The 21,001-nt window shown below is 40.0% G+C and overlaps 5 protein-coding genes across 5 annotated transcripts in view; 3 read left to right on the plus strand and 2 right to left on the minus strand.

Annotated features, from left to right (window-relative positions):
* Positions 1-1,193: 1,193 nt before the first annotated feature.
* Positions 1,194-1,986, minus strand: LOC126377916 (protein lethal(2)essential for life-like). Its single transcript, XM_050025971.1, has one exon. It carries the CDS (start codon positions 1,850-1,852, stop codon positions 1,319-1,321), a length of 534 nt encoding a protein of 177 aa, XP_049881928.1. The 5' UTR covers positions 1,853-1,986; the 3' UTR covers positions 1,194-1,318.
* A 520-nt stretch (positions 1,987-2,506) lies between these two features.
* Positions 2,507-4,811, plus strand: LOC126377845 (heat shock protein 68-like). Its single transcript, XM_050025820.1, has one exon. The coding sequence runs from the start codon at positions 2,648-2,650 to the stop codon at positions 4,655-4,657; it is 2,010 nt and encodes a 669-aa protein (XP_049881777.1). The 5' UTR covers positions 2,507-2,647; the 3' UTR covers positions 4,658-4,811.
* A 1,236-nt stretch (positions 4,812-6,047) lies between these two features.
* LOC126377847 (probable ATP-dependent RNA helicase DDX43) lies at positions 6,048-11,196 on the plus strand. Its single transcript, XM_050025824.1, has 2 exons — positions 6,048-6,118; positions 6,224-11,196. The coding sequence occupies exon 2, from the start codon at positions 6,226-6,228 to the stop codon at positions 8,203-8,205; it is 1,980 nt and encodes a 659-aa protein (XP_049881781.1). The 5' UTR covers positions 6,048-6,118; positions 6,224-6,225; the 3' UTR covers positions 8,206-11,196.
* On the minus strand, positions 11,185-12,796 carry LOC126377919 (deoxyuridine 5'-triphosphate nucleotidohydrolase). Its single transcript, XM_050025974.1, has 3 exons — positions 12,538-12,796; positions 12,319-12,455; positions 11,185-12,026 (listed from the first exon to the last, which is right to left on the minus strand). The coding sequence occupies exons 1-3, from the start codon at positions 12,639-12,641 to the stop codon at positions 11,824-11,826; spliced, it is 444 nt and encodes a 147-aa protein (XP_049881931.1). The 5' UTR covers positions 12,642-12,796; the 3' UTR covers positions 11,185-11,823.
* Positions 12,797-13,093: 297 nt separating this feature from the next.
* LOC126377812 (titin homolog) overlaps positions 13,094-21,001 on the plus strand; it is a 31,418-nt gene continuing 23,510 nt past the window's right edge. The window contains exons 1-4 of the mRNA XM_050025681.1: positions 13,094-13,339; positions 14,202-14,343; positions 15,768-15,893; positions 20,174-20,344. Of these exons, the coding sequence (XP_049881638.1) occupies positions 13,250-13,339; positions 14,202-14,343; positions 15,768-15,893; positions 20,174-20,344 (529 nt within the window). The 5' untranslated portion in view covers positions 13,094-13,249. The remainder of the gene's footprint in view (positions 13,340-14,201; positions 14,344-15,767; positions 15,894-20,173; positions 20,345-21,001) is intronic.

The raw sequence follows: 21,001 nt of genomic DNA on the forward strand, positions 1-21,001 counted from the left end.
TTATGTTGTTTTATTATTAAGTGTGTAGTAGTGGTAAGTAATTACTAATTACTTTGTGGTCCCTAGTTTGGTTAGGAATTTACTGGCTAAAGTAAGATGATCCGTGCTTCGTAAGGCACGTTAAGCCGTTGGTCTGGGATAGTGTTGCCGCTCGATAGTGCCCTATCGATAGTTTTCGATCGAACTATCGATAGTTTACCAAAAAACGATAGTATCGATAATTAATCGATAGTATCGATAGCTCTTTTTTGGCGATACTATTGATAAGCAAAACTATCGATAGTATCGATAGTTAAAAGATGAAAAACTATCGATAGTTGAAAAACAAAAAACTATCGATAGTATCGCTCTTCGATATTGCGCAAGCTATCGATAGTATCGATACTATCGATAGTTTTGTATGATCGATAGTGACCTTAATTTCGATAGTATTGTAAAAAGAATCCTATCCACTCCACTTAACAGTGTTTTTTTTAAGTTTAGAGAATTGCCTACGTCAAAACCAAATATCCACTGCAAAAACACCCACGTAATATAAAATATATTAAATACGAGCTTTAAATGGTGTGAATTGTTCCACACAATGCTACATTCAATACTATCGAAAATAAGGTCACTATCGATCGTACAAAACTATCGATAGTATCGACACTATCGATAGTATCGATAGCTTGCGCAATATCGAAGAGCGATACTATCGATAGTATTGATAGTTTTTTGTTTTTCAACTATCGATAGTATCGATACTTATCGATAGTTTTTCATCTTTTAACTATCGATACTATCGTTGCTTATCAATAGTATCGCCAAAAAAGAGCTATCGATACTATCGATAGGCCTATCGGTTGGGTAGATGATTTTGGCTGTTTACTATCGATAGTAAAACTATAGATTTTTTGGCAACACTAGTCTGGGACTACTTACTGATGTAAGTAAGTAGTCGTCATATGAGCGATGTCAGGGGCCGTTGGCGGCTCAATAGTACCCCTGACACCAGGGTTGATGATGAGGTTAGTAATACAACCCACACGATAGAAGATTGTTAAGTGAGTGTAGGTATGTATATATTATTCTTTACGTACCTACCTACTGTATTGTAAATTATTTAATTTGTTTTGTGTGTGTACTTTACTGTAAATACTGTTAATGTAGGTAACTACTTACGCAGGGAATACAATAAAAAAAACAGTGAAATTAAGTTTTAGATTCATTTATTTAAAACTAAATTACACTTAAAGTATGTTAGGAATTTATAAAAAACAGTCTTATCAATGACAGTAAGTGATGTTAAAAGCGGTAAATTTTTTGTCAGACCAAATTACTTCTTCTTATCTTTATTTTCAACTGTACCATCCTTAATCTCCTTCCTGACGGGGCCCGTTTGTTGAATAGGCACAGCCTTCTCCCCCTTGATAGCCGGCTTCTGTCTCGGCGCGGTCACGGTCAAAACTCCATCAGACGACAAACGCGACTCCACATTTTCAACCTGACAACCTTCTGGCAAAGCGTATTTCCTCACGAAATGGCGGGAAATGAACCCATGTTCGTCTTTCTTCTCCTCGTGTTTGCCCTCGACGATAACGTAACCATCCGCGGTCTTCACGGAGATTTCTTCCGGCGCGAAATGTTGGACGTCGAGGTTAACTTGAAACTTGTCTTTATCGCATTTGATGTTGGATCCTATATCGCGGGAAACCATCTGCCTCCACGGACGGAAGTAGTCGCGAGAGACCAGAGGGTTGACGGCGGTGAGAAGGTCGTCTGGAGTCAAAGCCAAGCCGAAATCCTGGTCGAAGAGGCGACGGGGGTAGCGCGGCCACTCGCGGTCGAATACGTATGGTAGAAGACTCATTGTGTTTAGATTCTTGAAATCAATTATTCGATGAAGATTCACTCGTGAAATCGCAGTTGAAATGTCGCAGAAATCGCTCGAATCAGAAGATTCACTCTTCAATTGTTCGCGCTTCGGTTGCTGATTTAAAATTCCATGTCAAACCGCGCTTACGTACCGTATTTATACTTGTCTGCAGCGTCATCTATCGAGCAGTAGATAATTCTCGAATGTACTAGACACGCACACATTGATAATTTTATTAGTGGGTCAATTAGCGCCATCTAGTAACGAGTAGAAATTTCACGAAACTATCAGGGTATCTCTGTCTTAGTATAGCTATTTCATGTTTTGTGCAAAATGTAAGAAAGAGACAACAAATCTTATTTCACAAGTAAGAAAGAGATAGAAGAAAATGTGTTTCCATTTCATGAAAAATTGCACAATATTTAATGTAAAATCGAAATATAAAATCGTGCATTATTTTTTACAATGTGCACACTGTATGTTTTTTCTCTTTCTTACGCATAGCGGTATCTTTGTCTTTTAGCCGATGTTCTCTGGAATGGTCGAGATTATTCTGCCCTAGATTATTCGTGATTGGCCTTCGAGAAAAGTGTGGTAAACTCTGCTTTGTGATTGGTCCAAATCGTGGGGTATAAAAGGAGCGGTGGGAGCGCGGGAAGCCAGTCTAATTCAGATATACGAAGCGATAACAAGTGGTAGAAAGTGAAGTTGAGTGGTGAGAAACCTCTCGAAGTTAACAAACGAGTGCATTGTTATTATATACGAGTGAAGAGAAACGAATAAATCGAAATGCCAGCTATTGGAATTGATCTTGGAACCACCTACTCCTGCGTCGGTGTTTGGCAGCATGGGAACGTGGAAATCATCGCAAACGACCAGGGAAACAGAACAACACCATCATACGTCGCATTCACGGACACAGAGCGACTGATCGGCGATGCCGCGAAGAACCAGGTCGCTCTCAACCCGAACAACACAGTGTTCGACGCGAAACGTCTCATTGGGCGAAAATTCGACGACCCGAAGATCCAAGCGGACATGAAGCATTGGCCTTTCAAAGTCATCAACGACTGCGGAAAGCCGAAGATTCAAGTCGAATTCAAGGGTGAGGTTAAGACGTTCGCGCCGGAGGAGGTCAGCAGCATGGTGTTGACGAAGATGAAGGAGACTGCCGAGGCTTACCTCGGTAGTACAGTGCGAGACGCGGTGATCACAGTACCAGCTTATTTCAACGACGCTCAGCGCCAAGCCACGAAAGACGCGGGAGCAATCGCTGGATTGAACGTGCTACGAATCATCAACGAACCCACCGCCGCTGCCCTGGCTTACGGCCTGGACAAGAACCTGAAAGGTGAGAGAAACGTCCTAATCTTCGATCTGGGAGGCGGTACCTTCGACGTGTCCATCCTAACCATCGATGAAGGCTCCCTGTTCGAAGTAAGGGCGACGGCCGGCGACACACATCTGGGAGGCGAGGACTTTGACAACAGATTAGTTAACCACCTAGCGGAGGAATTCAAGAGGAAATACAAGAAGGACATCAAGTCGAATGCTCGGGCGTTGAGGCGACTGCGTACGGCGGCTGAGCGCGCTAAACGCACACTTTCATCCAGTACCGAAGCTACCATCGAGATCGACGCCCTGCATGAAGGCTTAGACTTCTACACACGAGTGTCCCGCGCACGCTTTGAAGAACTATGTGCAGACCTTTTCAGAGGCACATTGGAACCCGTCGAGAAAGCTCTCAAAGACGCCAAGATGGATAAGAGCCAAATCCATGACGTAGTACTTGTCGGCGGCTCGACCCGCATCCCGAAGGTTCAGAATCTTCTACAGAACTTCTTCTGCGGAAAGAAACTAAACCTCTCCATCAATCCTGATGAAGCCGTCGCCTATGGCGCTGCAGTACAAGCGGCTATCCTTTCTGGATCCACCGACTCGAAGATTCAAGATGTCCTCTTGGTCGACGTGACACCTCTCTCGCTGGGCATCGAAACCGCTGGCGGCGTAATGACGAAGATCATCGAGCGCAACTGCAAGATTCCATGCAAACAAAGCCAGACGTTTACTACATACTCCGATAACCAACCGGCGGTCACCATCCAAGTGTACGAGGGCGAGCGAGCGATGACCAAGGATAACAACCTACTTGGCACGTTCGACTTGACGGGAATACCGCCAGCGCCGCGCGGAGTACCAAAGATCGACGTCACATTCGATTTGGACGCGAACGGTATCCTCAATGTGTCTGCGAAGGAAAACAGCACTGGAAGGGAGAAGAACATCGTCATCAAGAACGACCGCGGCCGCCTCTCTCAAGCCGAGATTGAGAGAATGTTGGCTGAAGCCGAGAAATACAAAGAAGAGGATGAGAGGCAGAGGGAACGTGTGGCTGCCCGCAACCAGCTAGAAGCGTACGTCTTCAGTGTGAAACAAGCTGTGGATGAAGCTGGAGACAAACTTAGCGAGGACGACAAAGGCACGGCGCGACGCGAGTGCGAGGAAGTGCTCCGATGGTTGGACAACAACTCGCTAGCTGAGAAAGATGAATATGAACATCGATTGAAGGAAGCACAACGCGTCTGCTCGCCGATTATGACGAAGATGCATGGCGGCGGCCAGGGTGGTATGCCTGGAGGAATGCCGGGGGGCATGGGAGGTATGCCCGGAGGAATGGGTGGTATGCCCGGAGGAATGGGAGGTATGCCCGGAGGAATGGGAGGTATGCCCGGAGGCTACGGAGGATACCAACAACAAGACGGCGGCTACCAAGGCCCAACGGTTGAAGAAGTTGACTAAATTATTGTGCCAACATTTTAGTTAGTTCCATCTTCTAATTTGAGATCTCTCCCTTTTTAAGACTGATTGTAATACCAAAAGATAGTTATGTAAATCGTAAAACAATTTGTGATCATCTGTTTGGTTTTATAAATAAATACCTATTTTAAGTTTAAATTATAATTTCTTTGTTTCATTTTAAACCACACGATACACAACGGTTTATTAACGTGGTCGCAAAAGTATCTTACAATCTATCTTTTTGCAAATAAGCAGACATAACTTACACAAGATTGCGTCATAAATTCTAACTACTTAAATATTTGCAAAAAAGACTCAAGATATTTTTGCGTTTACATTGGAAGAAAGAATTAATGATATTGACTTCCGGTGTTCGAGGACGACCCCAAGACCGCAACGATTTTCATACGAGTTAATATTATTATTACCGTTAGCGCAAAAAAATATCCTGGTAAGGTACTTATTTTCTAACTCAAAGACCAAGTATTAGAATAGACGGAGCGTATTTAAATACGAAAGAAAAATACTTTGTCCTTGTTCTAACTGGATATTTGAAAAAAGACAAGATTGTAGGATATTTTTTTGCGATAACGGTAATGACATTGACCAGCTTGAATCGGCTTCGTCTTAGCCGGTAGCCCCCCCTGTATTATACCTTATTCTATGCCACGGTGTTTGAAGATTACCCAAAAACGATAAAATCCATTATTGAGGAAAATAAAACATTAGGTGTGATGAGATGAATAAAATCTTGTAAGTATGAAAAATGTACAACACAACTATTATGTGTAATGTTGTTATAACTTAGAGAAAGGATATATAAAGAATGTGACAATGCTCTTTAGTTTCTCTCCTTGATTAAAATATGTAAACTTTGTGTCGATTTCTTCCTACTTTTTATTAGTAAAGTATATTGTCATACTCTTCTGTTTTCTTGGGAGTCCAAGATCTGATGATCACTCACAGTATTCGATAGGTACTAAACAAACTAAGAAAAATATTTTCTCTTTGCAAGTCAGGTAAAATATAAGAGGCTGTATGTTTGACAAATTCTTTGCTTGCCTGGACGCATCGCCGCAGGAAAAATATCAACAAAATAGTGCTGCCAGCGTGCGCTGGTTTGGACAAATTGTGCAGAATATGTTCATTTTATGGTTGTGGAGCCTGTGCAGAAAAATAATATAATAATAGGTAAGCTACATAAACTGAATCGGAAAAATGGAATAATGTGTGTAAAGTAGGGATCTAACCGTAATATTCACACATTCGCACTTCACACTTGTTTTTAAAGTTCATATGACGACGACAACACGGACATCGGACGAACGGACGTAACTTTTTCTGGCAACATTGACTAAGTACTTGTTTTAGTTTTCTTTTCTCGTTTGTGGTTTTCTCTCTGTACCTGAACGTGCTGAAGCCGAAAATTAAAGTTTTATCCAGTTTTTACTGTATATTCTTGTAAGTTACTGCATTTAGTTGCTGTGCAGACTAAAAAGTTTAGATGGAACTCATTTCGTCGGTAATTAAGGTTATAAAATATCAATTTACTTGCAAATATTACAGAAATGGCGGACTTTGAAGACGAATGGCAGGAGAGCGAGCCGCTGGCTGTAGCGGCGCCGCCGCCGAGAACTCACCATGCAAGGGTGTTCCGCCCCAACACAGGACCATCCGCCAGAGGTTCCCGGGGCCGCGGCAGCGGCACTGACTTTGGCTGGCGCGAACGCGACAGCCGGGACAACAGAAACACGGGCAATCGCAACTGGAGACCGGTGGAAGAAGGTAACAGAAAAGTGATGACCATTCCGTCTACAAAAGTAGGCCGCGTGATCGGGAAGGGCGGGAGTAAAATACGCGATTTGGAGTATGAATCCGAAGCAAAAATCCAGATCGGCGATTCCAGCGGCTACGAAACCGAGCTTACTTTAGTAGGTTCTGAGTCTGCGATTGCTAAGGTTGAGGAGCTGATAAATAGCCTTATTGAGGATTACAAGCCTCCACAGCAAGAGAGTTCGTCAAACAGCAATAAAGCCTCTGGCAACAGTGTAACTACTTCATTTTACAAGACAAATGAATTTGGTGTTCAAGTTATAGACTGGGAAAAGCTCAATAAACAATACGATGAACAACAGAAAATGCGTTACGACAGCCTACCGCCGATTGTTAAGGACTTCTACAAGGAAGACCCACAGGTGGCTGCAATGAGTCCTGGTGACGTTAGTCGCTGGCGCAAAGCAAATAATGACATACAAGTTAAACGGACTTTTGATGATAAACCTGGTTTGCGACCAATACCAAATCCTGTGATAACATTTGAGCAGGCATTCCAGCACTACCCAGAGATTTTGGATGAGATATACAAGCAAGGTTTTACTCAGCCTTCACCCATTCAGAGTCAAGCATGGCCTATCCTATTGAGGGGTGAAGACATGATTGGCATTGCCCAAACTGGCACAGGTAAGACATTAGCTTTTCTTCTTCCTGCATTGATTCACATTGAAGGGCAGACTGTCCCTCGAGATCAAAGAGAAGGTCCCACAGTGCTCATCTTGGCTCCAACAAGAGAACTGGCTTTGCAGATTGATAAAGAAGTATCCAAATACAGTTACAGAGGAATCACTTCTGTTTGCTTGTATGGAGGAGGAGACAGGAAGGAGCAGATTAAAGTTGTTTCCAAAGGTGTGGACATAGTCATTGCAACACCAGGAAGACTCAATGATTTAATTATGGCACGGCATCTTAACATAATCAACTTTTCCTACATTGTTCTCGATGAAGCAGATAGGATGTTGGACATGGGTTTTGAGCCGCAAATCAGGAAGTCCTTATTTGATGTGAGGCCTGATAAACAAACAGTCATGACGTCAGCCACATGGCCCAATGGAGTTCGACGTCTTGCAGAATCTTACATGAAGGATCCAATTCAAGTGAATGTAGGATCTTTGGATCTTGCCGCAGTGCATACTGTCACTCAGAAGATTCAGTTTGTTGAGGAAGATGACAAGGAAGCTGTTCTCTTGGAATTCATCCAGAACATGGAGCCTACAGACAAGATAATAATATTTTGTGGTAAGAAGGCAACTGCTACACACATCACCACAGACTTGGCATGCAAAGGCATAGAATGCCAGTCATTGCATGGGGACAGGGAACAGAGTGACCGTGAGGCTGCTTTAGCAGATATGGTTGATGGAACAGTCAACATTCTGGTAGCTACCGATGTGGCTTCACGTGGAATTGATATCAAAGACCTGACACATGTGGTGAACTTTGATTTCCCACGCCATATAGAGGAGTATGTGCACCGAGTTGGAAGGACCGGTCGAGCTGGCAAGACTGGTATTGCGTTGTCATTTGTCACGAGGAAGGACTGGGCCCATGCCAAGGATTTGATCAAGATTCTTGAAGAGGCAAACCAGGAGGTGCCTGGTGAGTTGGAACAGATGGCAGAGAGGTTTGAAGCTATGAAGCTGAGGAAGGAGAAGGAGGGAGGCGGTGGGAGGGGACGGGGCCGCGGCGGCGGACGCGGTTACAATCGCTATTGATTTTGTACTCTATTCTCATTAACATTTAAGGCAATCTATTTATATTGTCGTCTATTCTTTCATAGTGCATGCAGAGATTATTGGATGCGAAAAACACATATTATCATAATTATATCCTATCTATGTAATTTGATATAGGTTTCAAGAATTTGCAACTGCAAGAGAACATCTTTTTGTGATATTTAATATTTAAACTATTTTTCGCATGCGAATTCTACATGATGTGATATAGCATCCGATTTTCGCTGTAATTCTGGTCAAGTTAAGACTGCACCTACGAATTTAATGTTTAAAACATAGTTTCCACATCATAGAACAGCGAAACGCGCAGATTCACTCCGAAGATACATAGTGAGTGAAGATAAGTACATTACGTACTTATGTATGTCACGAGTATTAATTTGTACACACTTTGGTACCATGTCACATTAACTTTTGTGACAAATTGAAGTGTAAGTCTCACTAATTGTCAAATATGTTACTGCGACAGGGTTCTAAAGAGGGTACAGGGTGTTGCTCATGATTGTATGCATAATAATAATCTATTTTGGAAAACTGCAGTTCCATTAGTGTTCTAATGAAGTGTGTAGGAATAAACAACTTTTGCTATGAATCCTAAGATTGGTCTTCTAGGTCTATATTGGAATCGACGTGAACTCGCTCTTTGATGATGTCGGAAGTCGAAACCTAAACAAGTTATATTTTTTATATTGTTGTCAATACTTTAAGTTAAGTTTTTGAATCTCTTGTGTAATTATATACTGCTGGGCAGTTATTATCATGAGCCAAGTAAAAATTAGTAAAATATATTTATTGCTTAAGTTATTTGAGCTTAGCTGAAAGCATACCTGGAGAATATTAGTTTCAATCTATACTTAATATTATATTCTGGTAAAATATATGTTAGATTAAGACTCTTAAGAGTGTTATTTTTATATTCTGGTAGATATATACATTATCTATGTTATAGCGCCTAGGATTAGTGATCGAACGTTTAATGTAGCCAGATTCGACTCAATTTATAAGTTTATTTCTAAAATTTACTCGTTCGAGAATTAAAGCCGCCTTTGGTTTGGTGGTGAAAGTATTTAACCATAATGCATTTACGAGTTAAAAAAAAATAATAATAATAAAAAAAATTATTTAGGTAAAATCTACGACACACATATACAATTAAAACATTAAAATATACACACATAAAAAAAAAAATGAAAATGTCGAAATGTTAATTATGGATGATTAATTCGAACTTTACATGCTAATGGAGCTTCATTGAGTTGTGTCCAAGATATATTCTATCTTACTCCATTGTGGGGAAGAGGTTTGTGCACCTCAGAGTGGACTCAGTAGCGGCCCTAGCAAAATATCTAGGTGGTATGAGACCTCGAGAGTGGCGCCCCTCGTAAAATACAGTATTTTTCGATTAGTTTATGGCTGAAATATAACTAATTAGATCTTTTAAAAATGACGTTTACGGCCACCCATTAAATGTATGAGTTTTATGTGGCCGCTAAGAGGTCTAATTCACAGGGCAGGTGTGCCCAATCCAGTTACTCCCCTGTAGATTCGGAGCTGCCAGTCAGGGTGGTCCCGTCTGGTTGATTTTGGCGCCCCCTTCAAATACGGCGCCCGGTGCCATCGCACCGTTCGCACCGCCCTTGAGTGGGCTGGGAAGTATATTATTCATTCCTTAAATATGGGCATATTTATGACTAGAATTGTTGTAATCTTCAAAGAGAGATTTAGGCTGTTTTGATGTTAGATACAGGTAAAATACAAACTATACTTCATAATAGAATAATACTAAGTATTTAACTTTATACTTGTGCTTATTCCGGCAGACACAATCTTCATTTTATCAATCTTCATTTTATTTTAGTTTATAAAAAAAAATAGGGCCATCCTTCTAAGTGCATGTTAGAGATGGTTTTAGAACAGCCAACTAAAACAAAATTTAGTTCGTCTGCCAGAATGCGCAGCATTGATCTACATAATATGTATTTTTAGATTCCAGGTCAAGTATTTAACTTAAGACTGACTTAGTTTCTTTATCCCTGAGAGTATTACGTAATATCAAATAACAAAAGTACCCAGGCTTAGCCGTAGACTTTAGCCTGAGGTGGTTATTTATAGTTTTTAATTAGAAATATGAAAAAAAGTTGTGTTATACGACTATTTTTACATTCGTTTTATGTATAAGTTGTCAGCCTCTATGGTCCTGTAAACCGGCTTGCCTCTTAAAGCACAGGACCATACTGGGGTGGGTGAGGAGTACTGGTTGGTCTGCGTTACCGGACTTGCGCCTCAGGGCTGCCAGTTCGTTAAAGTTAATATCCAGAAACCAGCAAGTTTGCCTTGCGACTGACGCAACGCTAAGCCGCACAACTCAATCACATGACCTAACAAAAGCTGGACACTGCTGGCTGGCAACCCAAGCTGCTGGCCAAGTGCAATTTTGTATAACACAGTTGCACACAACAACTATCGACCTTTAAACAAGGCGATAAGGTTCACCACCTATCACGTACGTGGGTGCTTAGGTCATCATGCGATGGTCTGTACCTTTGACTACTTCAGTTGGCAATATAGTGCAGTGAGCTTACATTTATAAGTTACTTTTAGGCTTTTTCAATGTACCTGTAAAAACTTCCTTTCCTCAAAATGTAAACAAATTCACCCACCGTTAACCTATTACTTAGGGGAATTATTATTGGAATAGATTTTAAATAACTATGATCTCGTTTTGTGCTTGTATTTGACCGCCATTTTGTATTTTTTTCCGATGGCGGAAAGTTGAGCCTAATATTTTTGTAGTAATTCAAAATCCAGTTGTCTGTATTCTCATATGCAAAGTATGTGTAGATTTAAATCATAATGGGGATGTAAATCTCACTGGTGGTTCTTACCACATTATAGTTGTGATAAAACTTGAAAACATTTATTCTTCTAGCTTCTAAGGTTTGACAAACAAATAAAATATTATGTATGGAATGACAGATTTATTTCCAAATGTGAAAATCTTACAGGAACCTTATATTACCTTAATAACATTACACTTATCAAAAGTTATCACAATTGAGACACTTATTACTTAAAAGCTTAAACATGGGCTGAACTACATATGGCTGCATCGCACTTTCCTATGCATCTATCCTTTTCTGTCACTCAGGAAACCCTCATTTGCTAGAGCGACAAGAACATACATGGCGGAATTAATGAGGCTCAGGCAACCACCAATTTAAACAGGACCAAACCTAGCTTTATCTCTTTCTTGCACTTATTGTAAGTGAAGGACAGCACTAGTTTAAGCCTGTCATACTAAAATTAGGTTCAGTTTGTATATGCCCGAATAGTCACCAAAATGGAGCCAGAATGGAAACTAAAACACATAATAAAATTACAATAATTTGGTGTTAAAATAATTTCAAAAACAGGTTATTTTATATCAATTCTCATAAATCAATAATATGAGCTTCTCAAGCTGTATTATTTTAATGGATATTTGAAGAGATTATTTTAATTTTTAACAAATTAAGATTTATTAAAGAAAGGAGGTGGATCACTTTGTATCTGGCATGACAACAAGCCAAACACAGCCTAAATAAAAAGGAAAAGCAATTACTGGGTACCAGTAGAACCAAACCCTCCTTCAGCTCTCTTGGTCTCAGACAAGTTGGCTACTTCGAGCAGCTCAGGGTATTCTATCTTCTCACAGATGAGCTGAGCGATCCGGTCACCCTTCTTCACCACAAAGTCCTGGTCGGAGTGGTTGAAGAGAACTACACCGACATTGCCACGGTAATCTTCATCTATTACTCCGGCTGTAAAACAATAAATAATGATTTGAAAATGTTTCCAGTCATTGTTGTATAGACTCATTAGCTCATTCCTTAAGAGCTGTTTTCTTTCATAAGGGAAGGCCTGTGCTGGTAGGCAATCCAATGGGACAGATTTTTTTAAACTGTTGTGTGCAGTGATTATGGAATCCTTATCCTTCAAATCCGTGGCTGCGTAAGAAATACCAAAAAAGGCAGAAGGTACAAAAACATGTACCTACTCTTCAATCCCTTTGACATATAATATAATAACATCTATTTAAAATATCGAACTCACCTCCTACATCTATGAAGTTTTTGACAGCGAGGCCGGAGCGCGGTGCTACGCGACCGTAGCAGCCTGAAGGCAGTTCAATCTGTAGATCAGTCTTCACCAACTCCTTTCCGCGGGCCGGTACTACGTAGTCGTATGCACTGTTTTCACATCATAACATACATTAATATAATCATTGAACCTAAATCTTGAATAAAATACAGAAATAGAATGGATTGTTACCTTTTCAAGTCAAAACCGGCAGCTTTTTCAGAACCTTTCATGGGTGGAAACGCGTGCTCGGTAAGGCGCGTGAATTTTAAGGTAGAACGCACTTCGGAAGGCATTTTCGATAATTGTCTAACAAAAGATGAAATACAACGGGAATTCAGCTTGAATTGTTTTCAATTAACGGTAGTTTTAACTATAAAATTATTTATTCGGCAGCGAACTCAGCAGTTTTAGCGCGAAAAACTATGACAGGATTCACTTGACAGGTCACGTAGTGTTGCCGTGCCGAGACGAGAAAAAAAAACATCAAGTACGGTCAGGTATTAGCCCGACACGCCACGAGATGTTTATTAAAATAAATACTTAATAGATAAATAATAATCACCGACTGCCCAATAATTTTGTGCATGAAGGATGAAATTAATATAAATTAGTGATTTTCTAAAAGTTAGTTATATAGTTTAGCCAACGTTGTGCTTGTGTTGTATAAAGACTGGCTCAAAGATAATGGTTGTTCATTTCCATTGCATGCAAATTCATGCAATGTTTTTGGAAAGGAAAAAAAAAAATAAAAACATGGCTTGATTTCACTGCGATATTTGCGTATTTGTTTTTCATACAAAATATTGAATAGTCTTATTGTTGCTATATAATTTTGTGATTTTCGATAGTAAAATAAGTATCGTTATGTGTTTTTTAGTCATAGTGTAGGTAGATAATTAAGATGGAGTTTGGGAGCTCCATTCAAGGCTCGGAGTCGCAGGATTCTGATGAGCCGGCGCCCCCAGGGACAGGAGGATTTGAAGATATCAGGGTAAGTAACTCAAGTAAACTCTGTGTTTCCAAGTTACTTTTGGTCATAGGTTAATGTTACGCCAAATGTATACAAACATAGAATACTAAAGTATACACACATAGGTTCACAGCGCAGACACTGAATACAAAAATCTCGTTCTTACCGTATGCCGCTTTATTTTGTCAGTGCGAGGGAGACACACAGTCCGTGCGCGTTCCCTTACATCATACAAAAACTCTTTATTGCATGCAAAACAAAACATATTACATAAACAATTACAGACAGGTGGAAGTAAGTGGTACAAAAGGTAGCACTTTCTTCCCCACAACTTTTAGATATAGCAAATAAGTTCAGTAAACTGTATAGTTTAGCCACTAGTACACAGCACGGTAGCACAGTAGCACATAATACTAGTGTAGTATTTTATACTAGTCCGGTACTTGTCGTTTATAGATGAGAATAATTGTTTAATTTGTAAAGTTGTTAAAGTAGAAGTACAGAGCTGAGATGGTCAATCTGAGTCACACACACCACAAGCACTGTAGGAACCACATGTATACATAGGTTTTTTTTTCTAATTTTTAATGAGGCTTTGAACACTCTGGGTGATCATGCCAGGCTCATAGGTGCCTTCGCATATCGAAAAGCTTTATATGATAGTGGCTCTTCTAACTAGCAATTGACTTCTCATTAGCCAAGGGAATACATAAAGATGAACTGAACACAATTAAAGATGGTCACTGGATGATTGGGGATGGCTGGCTTCATAGCCACACCTCGGACATTCATAAAAAAACTTTGTTAAAACCATTGTATCAAAAATATTACGTATATGTACATGTATGTATGTATTTTGTTAATTTGACTTTTTCATTTACAGCACAATGCACCATCAACATCATCTCCTCTACCATCGTCTTTCAAAGGAATTGAGAATGCAAAGAAGCGTCTCCGAGCATTCTCCATCCAGAAGAAAGCCCCACTTCCTCCAGTGTCTGTTGTTAAGCCTGTTAGCACAGGAAGTAAGTATATTTTTATGAGAATTAGCAGTTGGTAAAATAATTGTGACAAATGTCAATGTATGGAGACAATAGTTTTTCAATGGCAAAATCGAAGCCCCCCTTAGATTCTTCTCCTAATCCTTTTATCCCCTGTTGGCATGTAGGGCTTGAATAGCAGATTTCCACTCCTCTCGTACTTTTGCACGACGAGACGAGAGTTAAAAACTCGGTTGATCGAGCGTCGCCAGGTCTCTTTGGTCCGAGCTCGTCAGGACGGGTGTTCCATAGGTCTTCTAAGGAGATGACCAATCCACCGTTATTTCCGTGTGTGGATATCAGCCTCCACAATATTTGCCCAGTCAATCTCCACAGTTTTGTGTTTGTAATAGTTTTAGGCCAGAAGAACTTTAATATTTGCCGTAAGCATTTATCCCTTAGATTACTTTTGGTAATTTACGGCAGACTTGAACGGCTTTTTTGTTTCTAACCATGAGCCCATCTGATCTCTTACGTTACTTAAAGCACCTTTGTGCGATATTTCACCCTTCTAACTTCAATCCAACTTCAAGTTTCATACTAACTTTGATCCCTTTAGGGGATGAACTTCCAAAAATCTAGGGAATCTGTATTAGTTAAGGTAAGTGTAAAATATTGTGCGTTAATTCGTAAAAATTGGCCTTATTATTATGTTTTGTATATGTATGTATGTACATGATAACACATTATGATTTTTGACAAGTCAAATCAATCCTGGTGTCAGGGTTGTTATTGAGCCGCCATAGGCCCCTGACGTGACTCATGTAACGACTACATTCTTACATCAGTAAGTAATAACTGGGACCAATGGCTTAACGTGCCTTTCGTTGCACAGGGTCATCTTATTTTTGGACAATCAAGTGATCAGCCTGTAATGTCCTAAACAAACTAGGGATCACAAAGTGATTTTTATGATTTGTCCCCACCGGGATTCGATCCCAGGACTTCCGGATCATGAGTACAACGTACTGAACTAAGGAGGCCGGGTTGATGGGGTTGGTAATCCACCTCACAACCCACACGATAGAAGAAGAAAATTCAAATATGAATCATCGAGGATTGCAATGAAGTTGCAGCGCTCTGGATCGATGTGACGTTAGGTCAGGTGACGTGAGGCGGGAGTGGGGATGAAGCGGTGGAGGCTAGACACCGCTTGTCAGTTACTCAGTTACGATCGAAACTCGGAGGCGGACGGACGTTGCCTCAGGCGTATTACGAATGTGAATACTCTGATAAACTGTGAAAGTGTGACATTATATCTATCTGGACGTATTTAAAGTGACTATAAGAATAAATATGACATCTTATTGTCTAAAGCCCGTACTAGATGACATACGATGTCGAACAGAGCTAAATTATACTGGCTATACCAACCCTCGGTCTATTCTGATCCGATTATTTTGCTTCAGATACTACAGTGCTAATAGGAAAGCTGAGCAGTGTGAAGGTGACACCGAAGGTGGAGAAGCTTGAAGATGAGCAGAAAAAGCTGCCGAAACCGCCCAAACCGGGTGCCAGACAGAAACTATTTAACGGTAAGTTGAGATGCTAAGTTTATAATAATCTATACGTAGCGTCGAAAACGTAACTACAGCGCCCTCTCCTACTAATAATAGTAAATTATAAAACCAAAAATATTAAAATATTAAACCAAAGTATGGAATTTAATCGAATGGCGAGAAATATTTCTCATTAATTTTGAATCTGTTTGAACCCTATAATGAGGGTAAATTTAAATCAATCAAACTATATTAAATGCTTCTTCTTCTCTTCTATAGTGTGGGTTGTGAGGTGGATTACCAACCTCATGAACCCTGGTGTCAGGGTTACTATTGAGCAGCCAAATGCCCCTGACATGACTCGTGTAACGACTACGTACATACAGCAGTCAGTAGTAACCGGGACCAAGGGCTTAACGTGCCTTCCGAAGCACGGATCGTCGTCGTATTAAATGCTGTTATTTATGGATAACTAGTGAATATACTTTTTGAATTGAAGATCCCGGAGTTTGGGCTTGTTTATTTTGTCTCGATGAGCATTGAGTACGAGGACATGTGTTGTATTGTGACCTCACGCACACTACGGTGACTTTCAAACCACACAATCAATGCGCAAGTAATTCTGTCTGTTGCTTTTCCATTTTATATTATATTTAACCTCTGATCTGATTCAAATGAAATTTGGTACGGAGATAGTTTCTGACCTAGGATAGTTTTTAACCCTCAAATCGTCCCCCAAGGGGCTGAAAAGGGGATGAGAAAACGAAAACACGCGGACGAACTCGCGTGAGAAAGGCTGGTTGAGAATAACTCTGTATTATAGGTTGTGAGAAATAATTACACACGATATTTTTTTACGCTTTATCATAAAATATTATATAGAAAAACTTTCTTGGTCCTTATTTATAAGCAAATACAAGCTATAACATGGAATGGTCGCTTATCTATGTAAATTGTACATAGTATTTTATTGAAATCTATACATAAATGAATTTCTGTTTGTCAGTCGCGCTAAAACTCGAGAACGGCTGAGTTTGGCTAAATTTAGTCTTGAAATATTCGTGAAGTCCCGGGAAGGTTTAAACTGTGATAAAATATGAAGGGTTATACGGAGTTTACTGGGTCATCTATAACACATTAATCAAATCAAATCAAATATACTTTATTGCACACAACATACAAAACAAATTCACACAGATGAAGATAGATACAACGATAGATTAATAACGTTTAAAAGCTTGAAAGCATAAGTGAAATATCCTATTGATTTTAGGGTTGCCAGATTCAATAGTGGGCCAAAGTGATTTCGATTGGAACCAAATTGAAATCGGTATTTATTATAGACTTTAATATTATTCTTGCATCGTGTTTCTTGCCTGTAATTCTTCTTGCACGTTCACAACTTTACAAACTTAAATTGGAACATATTTGTTTAGTTTAAAATCATCACCATTCGTCAAAGTCTTGGATCTGGTAACCCTAAATTCTTCATGTTAACTCTTTTTTGGTTTGCATTTCTAGCATGTAACAAAATGTTACAAGCTACGAAAATAGAACGAGGGTCTTTCCCCAAAAAATATAATTATAAATGGCGCTGTACAATTTTATCTTTGTTTTTGGGTATAATACCAACATGACAATTACTTTGATCTAATGTTTGGATAATGAAAGTTAAAAAAAAAGTTTTTACTAAGTACTGTAACTTTTCTGAATGTTTTGTTATTATAAAAATCCATATCCATATTACCTATTCCAAAATATATTTTCATAAAAAAAAATACGGTGAAAACTACGTAAGCGTAATTTAATAAAATCATATTCGGAATCGATTTTTGTTTTGTTAATGAAATTCACATCGTAATAGTCAAGCTAGTTTTAATCCAGGTAAAATTTTGTTGTTTCCCCACATTGACATCGAGGTTTTGTTGAAGAAAATCACATTAAGAGCGGTTAAAAAGGCCAAATCGAAGCAATTTAAATAAAAAAGTAATATTGCAATTTGACGTTTGCGCATATAAAAGTAAGTGCGCAATGCAAACAAATGTCAAATGGCAATATTGCTTTTTTAGATGAATTGCTTCGATGTGGCCATTTTAATCCTGTTACTTGAAGACGCTTACGTCGTTTTCACAATAAGGCCGCGATATAAGAGCACCCCATCAACTATGCATCTATCATGTGAAATTTAATTTATTTATAAAGACACCCACACAACAACAGCCTCCGTGGTCTAGTGGTAAGAGCGTTAGGCTCACGATCTGGAGGTCCGGGTTCGATTCCCGATGGGGACATTGTCGAAATCACTTTGTGAGACTGTCCTTTGTTTGGTAAGGACTTTTCAGGCTTGAATCACCTGATTGTCCGAAAAAGTAAGTTGATTCCGTGCTTCGGAGGGCACGTTAAGCCGTTGGTCCCGGCTATTAGCCGTAAAAACACCTCCACCAACCTGCAGTGGAGCAGCGTGGTGGAGTATGCTCCATACCCTCTCCGGTTGATTGAGAGGAGGCCTGTGCCCAGCAGTGGGACGTATATAGGCTATTTATGTTATGTTATTAAAGACGACACAGATCCATTTATTTGTTAGTACAAATGAAATGACAAGGAAGTGATCCCGTAAGTTGATCTTTACGAGCAACTCGGATTCTAAATAGCATCGGACATTCTAAACATTTTTTCCATCCCTGAACTGTGCATGGAATGTATAAAACACAACTATAATGTACGTTCAATGGTGCTAATTTATTTATTAATTTAATTTATTTTTAGTTCTGTGCAATAAAGTATATTTGATTTGATTTGCTAATTCCTGCAGACGCCATCTAATTTTATTTTAAGTTATACCTGTCATTTTCTCATCCGTTGAAAAAAAAGGGACGGGTAATCGACAGGCATAAAATTTATGGAATACACGTCAATTTTAAAGCAGAAATCTAAAACAACCGTCTAAAAATTTCACATCGGCCAATAATCCGACAGAATTAAGTAGAGAGCGCGTCAAACGGATTGAATACCAGGGAGATGCCTATTTTATTCGCACGGGTTATTCGTTCCTTTTAAAATTAACTTGTTGTCATCCGTCCCTTTCCTTTTCGGCGGATAAGAAAATGACGGGTATATCTTAAAATAAAATTAGGAAGTGTCTGCAGGAATCGGGGTCAATTCTTAAATTAAAAAAAAAGGCATGATTCTTAACATAACATAAGCTCAGATTATATTCCATTTTTTTTGAGGAGCTCTGTGGCGCAGCGGTAAACGCGCTCGGTCTGCGATTGTTGAAGTTAAGCAACTTTCGCAAAGGCCGGTCATAGGATGGGTGACCACAAAAAAAGTTTTCATCTCGAGCTCCTCCGTGCTTCGGAAGGCACGTTAAGCCGTTGGTCCCGGCTGCATTAGCAGTCGTTAATAACCATCAGTCCGCACTGGGCTCGCGTGATGGTTTAAGGCCCGATCTCCCTATCCATCCATAGGGAGGGCCGTGCCCCAGCAGTGGGGACGTTAATGGGCTGATGATGATGATGATATTCCAATTTTTGTAGTCAGGTATATCCATCGCAAGATGAACTAAGTACCCACGCGTCACCGAGCGTTCTACTCAGTGCAGTTTTCACTAACAGTTGGCTCGACCATTATAGGGGTGAATCTCAAAATTTCAAATTTGGTGGCGAAATTTCATATTATTTTTCGTGAAAAATTGGGTTCCGACATGAAAAAGATCCAAAAGGATCCTCGGTTCCGACATGAAAAAGGAATTTTTCAATTCCCAATTTTCCCAATTTCCCCAATTTTTCACCAAAAAATTATATGACAGTCGCCACCAAACTTGACACATTTTGATATTCACTCATAGACGGCGATACGGCCCACCACCTTTCACGTTGGTCTGACAGAAAGCTCGGTGATTTGTGGGTATGATTCCGAATCTTCTCTTCTTCTATCGTGTGGGTTGTGAGGTGGATTACCAACCCCATCAACCTTGGTGTCAGGGTTATTATTGAGCCGCCTTCGGCCCCTGACAAGACTCTTGCAACGACTACATACATCAGTAAGTAATAACCGGGACCAACGTCTTAACGTGCCTTCTGAAGCACGGATCATCTTACTTTTGGACAATCAGGTGATCAGCCTGTAACGTCCTAACCAAACTAAGGATCACAAAGAGATTTTTGTGATTTGTCCCCACCGGGATTCGAACCCGGGACCTCCGGATCGTGAGTACAACGCTCAACCACTGGACCACGGAGGCCGCATGCATTCTGCATGATTGTCGTTATAATATCCTTGAGAAAATCTTCTAAAGGAACATAAAATTCTTTCAGAATCATATACTGAAGTGCAGAAGAAGACATTGGCAGAAATAGAGGATATGAAGCGTAAGATGGAGTTGGTGGACCTGGGGATTCCATTGGGTCTGGTGTGTCCTAGCACCAATGCCATACCTGCTAAGGCCATGCCGACGAAAGCTATGCCTCCGATCAAGACATTTCTCGGTGAGTGTGTTACCAGATTTATTACACATAACCTAACCTATTACCATAAGATGATGAATAGCCGCGTTACGACGACAGTGTGGCTTTACCTTAAGGGTGCGTTTCAACCAAAGATGTGCGAGGCTACGTCGGTTATTATTATTGCGTCTCTCTCTCTCTCTCTTAAAGCTGCGCTCTTGTCGGTAGAGTAATCGGCACTCCTCTCTTCTTCCTGCCAAATCCTGCACCTCCTGATACGACACGACCTGCACCTTCTCTTTTATTTGTTTCATAAATGTTCTCCTAGGTCTACCCCTTCCTCTCTTCCCTTCAATTTTTCCTTCTATAATGTTTGTTATAACTGAATCGTGTCGTATCAGGTGGCCAGTCATATTTCCTCTCCGGTTCTCTATAGTCTTCAATATGGTTCTCTTTTCTTCATCTCTTTGCAGGACTTTTTCATTTGACATCATTTCAGTCCAGCTTATACCCTCCATCCTTCGCCAACACCACATCCCAAACGCTTCCAACCTCTCTGTCTCTCTGTGTCATAGTCCACGTTTCACTTCCATAGAGTGCAATACTCCAAATTTATGATTTAATAAACCGTTTCCATATTTTTAATGATATGTTTTTAGTTTTCAAAATGTATTTTTTCCTGTTAAATGCTTGTTTGGT

This window comes from Pectinophora gossypiella, chromosome 24 (assembly GCF_024362695.1).
Source record: "Pectinophora gossypiella chromosome 24, ilPecGoss1.1, whole genome shotgun sequence".
Classification (NCBI taxonomy): Eukaryota; Metazoa; Arthropoda; class Insecta; order Lepidoptera; family Gelechiidae; genus Pectinophora; species Pectinophora gossypiella.

What these genes read in the sequence shown, in the direction of transcription:
- LOC126377845 (XM_050025820.1), top strand. Translation starts at nt 2,648, where the DNA reads ATGCCAGCTATTGGAATTGATCTTGGAACCACCTACTCCTGCGTCGGT.
- LOC126377916 (XM_050025971.1), bottom strand. Translation starts at nt 1,852, where the DNA reads ATGAGTCTTCTACCATACGTATTCGACCGCGAGTGGCCGCGCTACCCC.
- LOC126377919 (XM_050025974.1), bottom strand. Translation starts at nt 12,641, where the DNA reads ATGCCTTCCGAAGTGCGTTCTACCTTAAAATTCACGCGCCTTACCGAG. An exon ending in GCCGGTTTTGACTTGAAAAG is followed by an intron (nt 12,456 to 12,537) that starts GTAACAATCCAT and finishes ATGTGAAAACAG; the next exon opens with TGCATACGACTACGTAGTAC. An exon ending in AAACTTCATAGATGTAGGAG is followed by an intron (nt 12,027 to 12,318) that starts GTGAGTTCGATA and finishes ATTGTTTTACAG; the next exon opens with CCGGAGTAATAGATGAAGAT.
- LOC126377847 (XM_050025824.1), top strand. Translation starts at nt 6,226, where the DNA reads ATGGCGGACTTTGAAGACGAATGGCAGGAGAGCGAGCCGCTGGCTGTA.